The sequence below is a fragment of the Drosophila eugracilis genome, unplaced genomic scaffold (assembly GCF_018153835.1).
Source record: "Drosophila eugracilis isolate 14026-0451.02 unplaced genomic scaffold, ASM1815383v1 contig_1104, whole genome shotgun sequence".
NCBI lineage: Eukaryota > Metazoa > Arthropoda > Insecta > Diptera > Drosophilidae > Drosophila > Drosophila eugracilis.
In genome coordinates, this window is record NW_024571881.1 from 2708 (window position 1) to 10171 (window position 7464).

General features: G+C 38.9%; 2 protein-coding genes across 2 annotated transcripts; both read left to right on the forward strand.

Moving 5' to 3' along the window:
- Positions 1-732: 732 nt before the first annotated feature.
- On the forward strand, positions 733-1629 carry LOC121530567. Its single transcript, XM_041819909.1, has 4 exons — positions 733-816; positions 873-1028; positions 1087-1254; positions 1316-1629. Exons 1-4 carry the CDS (start codon positions 757-759, stop codon positions 1469-1471), a joined length of 540 nt encoding a protein of 179 aa, XP_041675843.1. The 5' UTR covers positions 733-756; the 3' UTR covers positions 1472-1629.
- A 261-nt stretch (positions 1630-1890) lies between these two features.
- LOC121530568 lies at positions 1891-2498 on the forward strand. The gene is made up of 3 exons (XM_041819910.1): positions 1891-2037; positions 2092-2259; positions 2316-2498. The coding sequence occupies exons 1-3, from the start codon at positions 1891-1893 to the stop codon at positions 2478-2480; spliced, it is 480 nt and encodes a 159-aa protein (XP_041675844.1). The 3' UTR covers positions 2481-2498.
- The last annotated feature ends 4966 nt before the right edge of the window (positions 2499-7464 follow it).

The following is a 7464-nucleotide window of genomic DNA, read 5'->3' on the forward strand; positions in this document are numbered from 1 at the left end:
ACACGCAAAAAGTCATGCCCCTGCCAGCTACCTAGATATAATCTATTTACGTGTACGCTCTCCTAGCTATCACCATCATACATATATGCTATATATATATATATATATATACACATATATGCCCGATAAGGCCTGCTGACGCTTATGCCATATATATACCATATATAACCGTGGAGAGCACGGGTTTTGGATCTCATGATAAGACCGCGGCTAGGGACAACAACAGTGGGGTTGGGGGCGTTGGGCGGAACACAGTCACGCTCCTTGTGATAAGAACTTTGGGGGGGACTTGGTCAATTTCCCAAGTGTTATTGACTCGCTGCCAGGGAATGGCCCAGCACTCAAGTGGGCTCGACTGCCAAAGATAAACAAAGCGATCGCGAGGGGAGGTGTCTACAGGGTGGCCAGTGGGGTCAGGAGAAGTCATCAGATGATAGGATTTCAGGAATAACTTTGTTGTGAGGTCAAAAATATGCCTTTTGTGATTTTTATTAAAGAAATATAATTTTTAACATATTTTTTAAGCTTTCCAAAAGGAAATCTCAGCGTTATGATCATATTTTTACTCATTTTGAGGCTTCATTTTGGTTGCTATTAAAAAGTTAATACCCCAATTAGTTGCTTTTAAATTTGGTTTTTTATCTTTAGAAATGCTTCATTACAGACAATAATGGGTTTATAAACATTCGATTGATAGCTTCGTGCTTGAAGGGCTTAATAATAAATCAGTTCTCGTGGATTCCACAACTCTGTAAAATGACCAGAAAGTTACATCTCACTGTTGTCTTCTTGATAAATATATACCTAATTGGAAAGGTAAAAAACTTTATTAGTATATATACAAAATGATTTCTGAAAGATATAGTTTACAGGCTTACGCCCTGGTAGAGTTTACGAACATCGTGTGCGAGGCCATCGACAAGGATTTCGTGAAATTCGAGTATTGCCGCTTGAAGTCAGTCAACAGGACCTACAAATACTTCACCGTAAGGGCCAACCTCTTGCAGATTCCCGTCACAGAAGCCAAGGTGGGTCTGCAAACTAATATAACTTCATAATATTAGAAGGTTTAAATATTCCATTCAGGTGAATGCGGGACTTTATAAGCGATTAAGCACCTATAAACCTTTCTTCTACAACGTAACAATCGATGGCTGCAAATTCTTTAAAAATGTCAAGTTATATCCCGTTGCTAGCTCTGTCTATGATTTTTTCAAAGACGTTTCAAACTTAAACCACACCTGCCCGTATGATGTGAGTATCCTTCTATCCTATTTGAATGAATCAGAGACTTAAATCTTTAAACCTTTTTCAGCATGACATAATAGTGAATAAGCTGACAGCGGATAATTTTAATCACCGATTCAGCAATGTCCTGGATTTTCCGACAGGAGATTATATGTTTAAAGTTCGGTTTATAATATATAAAAATATTAGAGCCAAATTTCAATTGTATTTTTCACTTAAATAAACTTTCTAGTTTTATTTCTCATTAGCATATATTTCTTGGGTAATGGATGTATTTTTGGTAACACAAATTTTGGGGAAAAATTTAAAACGTATTTTAATAATCCATGCAAGCGAACCCATTTGCGATTAAAATCGTTTGCTTTCCATACCTCTAATACCTCTATTAGTTAATTGCCTTTAAAAGCTATGATTGCTTAATTTTGGACAATAATTAAACCTTAAACATTTTAATCGAAAGTGTCGTTCCTAAAAACACTAATACCAAATCGCTACTCGTAGATGCAACATCTCTACAAAATGTGCAAAATATTGCATTTTATTTTTGTCTTCCTGTTAAATATATATTTAATCAAAGAAGTAAAAAACTAAGTTAAGTATTTAAAAGACATCACAGTAAGTTCTACTTTTTAGGTGCACTCCATGGTAGAGTTTACTAACACCATCTGTGAGGCTGTGGACGAAGATTTCTTGACTTTCGAGTATTGCCTGTTGAAGTCCTTTAACCGAACCTACAAATACTTAACCATAAAAGTCAACCTCCTGCAAATTCCAGTGACTGATATTAAGGTATGACTTAGGAAATATAACTTTTCACTTAAAGTTTTCCAAACTCCAATCCAGGTGAATATGGCCCTTTATAAACGCTTGAGTACCTACAAGCCTTACTTCTACAACGTAACAGTTGATTGCTGCAAATTCTTAAAGAACGTTAAGCTATATCCCATTGCTAATTACGTCTACGATTTCTTTAAAGAATTTTCAAATATAAACCACTCCTGCCCCTACGATGTGAGTATACTCTTAATACTTGATTGACTTTCAGATTAAGATACATCCACTTTCAGCATGACCTTTTGGTGGATAAGCTGACATCAGCTCACTTTAATCACCGATTCAGCAATGTCCAGGCTTTTCCATTGGGAGACTATATGTTTAATGTGAATTGGATTCTTCATGGCCATATCCGGGCTAAGTTTCGATTGTACTTTACTCACAAGCGTATAAATTAAAGTAAATATAATATTCTTTACTTCTTTACAAATATTTACTATAACTACAACTATTAATTAAAACCTTTCCCAAACGACCTTAATGACTCCTTAAACAATAATTACCTTTGTGTGCCTTAAGTCACGTGGTGGCTCACATGACTTCCCAGAAATAGCCGCGTCTAGCTTAGTACGCCGCACTAAATAGATACCAGTCAGCGATACCCCTATCGATAATACTGCGGCAGCTGGGAACGAGCAGACCCACAGACCTAGATAGCCGAAGGCCCGCAGAACAAATGTGCCAAAGTCCGGCACAGAAAAGTGTCTGCCATAAAATCTAATAAAAAAAAAAAGCGAAAAACAAATTCAATTCTAAAAAACAAACTCTGTGCAATGCTGATTGTGCACATACACACACCGACACCCACATACACACGGCACTTGAAGAGTCCAGGAGTCACTATAAATGAATATTAATAATCCGAGAGCTACTAAAAATAAACCATCAATCATGAGGGCATTCGGATTAATCTAATCGCATCTAATGCGGCGTCTAAGTAAACAACTGGAGTACGGTCGCTAATTAGGCAGTTGAATGTCATAAAGCCAACAGGCACCAGCTCGAGGGGCTGTTGATTTCTTGGACGGACGACCCCAAAGCCATACCAAAACGATCCAAAGATCCGAGAGTCAAGAGCCAAGAGCCAAGAACCACTCGACTTGCTTATCAAGACAATTGAGCGGTTGACCTCGCGGTTACCGCTAATGTCTGGCGATTGATAAGGCAACTTGGCAAGGCAGTTCCGCCTTCTGTAAAGAACCCCTCGAAAACTGGAACCCTTGGCATCTGGTCTTCAGGAAGTCACCGCCCGGTGACAAATCTCGAGTGGCGAGTATTGAGTTCCGAGAAAAACGAAGCCGCTGATTAGTCAGATGGAGAGCGAAACCTGTCCCTGTTGACAGAGATCGAGATCCAAAGATCAATGAGCGAGAGTAGTATGTGCTTCTAGTGAAACGCTGATCGATTTCTGCTAAACGGAAATGGTTTTCCTTATTTTTTCTCTAGCCAACCCCCTTGCTTTTCACCCAGATGGTCTTTGTATTTTGTTTTTCTTTTTTTGGATCCCCGAGACGGGCGCTTGACCTTTGGTTTTGAAATAAGGCAAGTCTGGCACGAGAACGACGCTTCGCGCTAATGATGATTACCATAACGAATTCAGAGCTCGACTGATCAACTGACCGGCTGACTGATTAAATGACTGACTGACTGACTGTCTGTCTGACTAAATGACCGACTGACTGATCGATCGGTGCTTTTTTTTTTTTTTTTGCTTTACGGCACGAGCTGCCAGCACGAGCAGCACGCTCAATTGGGGCTGGGGCTCGTGTTGCTGATTGCCAGCGTACCGATCACCGACCGCTGACCGTTCCTCTTGCACCACCTCCTCTTTCTGACCACCCATCCCTCCTGCCCTGAGCCCCGCCCCTCAAAACGACGCCCTCTGATAATCATCTCGTGCGTCAGCAAAGCCCGAGCACTTTAGACTTGGAGCCGGTACTGGTCGGCCAGAGCCCATGATACGTCTGTGTGATGCCTTGGCTTGGCGTGCTCCCAAGTTGAAAATGCCTCCCAAAGTTGCCCCCCTCTGATATCACCAGCCACTGATCACTGATCAGCCTATTGACCATTCACTAAGCTGCAAATTACGCCTGGCATTTTTATAGATTTGAACTTTCTAATTACCCAAGTATGTATGAGTTTTTCCTTGGGTGGGCTGTTGTTTTTTCTCCTTTTTTTTTGCCTACACAAATTCTGCTGCGAACTTTAACCAATTAATTCTGCGGTATTCATCGTTGGTTAATGTATTCAGCGAGAGGCCTAAATTAATTTCGGGAAGTACTAAAACACCTCATTAGCTGAATATTCACATTCTATCTAACAAATTCACGTTCTCATTCATATTTATTTTCGCAGTTAAATTTTTAGTAAATGGAACAGAAAGTTAGATAATTAGTTACTAATTATCAAAGGTTTGGGATGTGGTTTAAAGAGCACTTAAGTTGATTATATTATTAAATATAAATGTAAAGCAAAAATGGTTAACTAAATCTTTAATCTATATTATAATCAATCCAGCACATTAATTTGAAAGCTAAAAACATAATACTATAATCAGTAGCTGCCTTGAATTACCCACTTTTTATCACAGCGTATTATTTATTTAACAAATATATAAAAAATCCAAAAAAAATAATATATTTTATTCTGCAAATACAGTTAAGTAAACACTAAGAGTAGGTGCCAAGTACATTTAAGCTGTCACGTTAGCCAGCAGTAATTTAATAAAAAAAAAAGCGAAGTACATTTTCGAAATGTTCGTTGTTTGCTGAGGCTATCGCCACTGTTTGCCAGTGGCAACTCGTGATAATTTGTGCACCGCCCGGTGGTGGCTCCGCATTCGAATTGGAAACGCCATTATGCTCCATTAACCCTCAGGTATACCCCTCTCCACTCTCTCTCACTCCAAAAGAAGAGGCGCTAGAACGATCGATCGTTTGATTGAAGTGTTCTGCGGGGGCAAGTGGGTTGACTGTTGGTTGGCGTGCGAAGCGTTTTCGCGATCAATTGCACGTCGCTCGGTTAAAAGCGCTCGGCATTCTATTGCCAGCTCGCTCGCTCCCGATTGGCCCCCATTTACTTTGCCGTTGACGCCGGCAGCGGCACGTGCCGCACAATCTTAGCGCGGTTCCATTGCTCTGGCCCGCTCCGCTGGCGATGCCCGCACTTCCCCTTACCAACGGAGCGGTCTCCGTTTCCATCGCCGCGTTGTTTGTTGTTTGCTCATGAGCTTTTGTTATTTTTCCACCCGTCGTTGACTCTTGCTCTGTCGCCATGCCGGATCGCCCGGCTCCAGTACCCTCCGCCGTAATCTTGTCTTCTGGTGTTGGGTACGCTGACCATACTGGATAACTCTCTGTTTCGGCATTACTCGGAGTTATCAGTGATGGACAAAATATTTTTTTTATTCTCTTACATTGAACATTTTTTTCACCTTTTCTTTGTTTTGGGTACATACATAGTTATATTACAAAATATTTTCAAAAATAATTTTTTATATATTAAATAAATAATTTTAATACTCTAGCAATCGGTCACACTCACATATATACCAAACAGTCACACTTACTAATCTATACAGTTAGTTTTAAGCACACAATTTTTTCATTTTCCTTACTCCTGCATAAAGATCATTCTAACGAACACTATGTGTGTCCCGTTCGCACTATCAGCAAATGTCACCAATACATGTAGAAACTAGGATAAGACAGAATAGGATAAAGTAAGAAAGAACAGAAAAGGAAGAAGGCCGAAGAAGAGCACACCACGTTCATTACGACGCCTACATTACTGAAGCTACGATTTTTTAATCACTTTCACAATTACTTGCCATCACTAGCACCGCAGACAGTGGAGTTTCAGACCGATTTTATGGAGCAGGCTCGTGTCGGGTTTTGCATGACACTTTTAATTTTAGCGCACCTTATTCGGGGCAGCAGCATTGTGCAATTTTCCCCCAAAACATTTCCCTTTCCCAGCATAAATATTTTCTTTTCATTTCGCTCCCCTTTCTTTTTGCTTGCGTAATTTGCGGGCTAAAGTGTCTTTATGTCCGTTACGTAAGCGTTGCATTGACTTTGGATCAAAATTCCAATTCAGTTGACATTGTGCATTTTTTTTCGAATTTTCTTTTTTGCTTTTATTTGTTGTGAATTGAGAAGTTATAGATCTGCAATTATAAAAGGGAGACGACACCCTACGCCGGGCTACAACGGCAGAAACTATAAACTAAAGACAGAAGATATATGACTATTGACCTATTTTCTGGATTATTTATATAATATTTTGATATTGCATAAATCGGGTGTAACATAGAGTACTGTGCTGAGTCGAAAGGTAAGGTTTTGTAACATAAATATAATTTAATCAAAAATAGTAATTGGATAAGATATTCTACAGATAAAATTACTTTTAAATAACCATAGTTTCATTTTACTTCAATTAATTTATATCAATATTAACTTGAATTGGAAGTCTATTATAGAATCTGATCTGATGTAATAGAAAATAGACATAACTAAACTGCGGTAATTACGTATCAAATGTGACACAATAGCCTACGTAATAATCAATAACAGAGCTAAATGCGCTTATTAATAACTACGGAAAGTACATAGCATTTAAGACTATCTCTAGCTATTTCCGCTACTATGAAATCCACTTAACAAACCAGCCGATATTGGTAAACAAATTCGACTTATTGAAAGAAAGAAAATTCACAGGTAAGTGCTTGGAAATTCGTCATAATACGGTTATCCCCAACTGAAAATGGTTCTTCGTATTTCACGAGTTCTTAAACGTTTTGGGTTCAATAATACTTTTACGTAAAACCAAGGCAAAAAGAAAGAAATGAAAAAAGACAAAAGCGTGACGCTTACACGCGCTCATTAAAGCCGACAGAAAAAAAACAGGCCAAAATGGAAGCAATTCCACTGGCCAGAAAAATAAGGGGCATCTTACGCAACCTTCTGCACTGACCATTTGACAACTTGGCTAGCAGAAAAAATTGTTGATACTTAAGATTGGTTGCGACACGCAGATCATACACAGCACGCGTTTGCGAAACACTGAATCAGGGTAAATAAAGACGCTTGAAGTTGTTGGCTTGTGGCAGTGAGTTTGCACTGGGCCATAATTACCAAAACGTGCCACGATTCGACGGATTTCTTCCAAGAATTCGATAGTTTAGAACCCAAACGCGTTTCGTCAGCTGCTAATCGAAGTTTAGTTGGCCAAATCAATCACTCTATAAGTACGAAAAAGTGATCTGAAACGAAAAGCAATTAGCTATTTATATACTTGGATATGGTTCCTTGTTAAAATTTAACTTTTATAGAAAAGTTTATAGTTGGTTTATTCATAAAACCTTAAAAGTTGAATAGA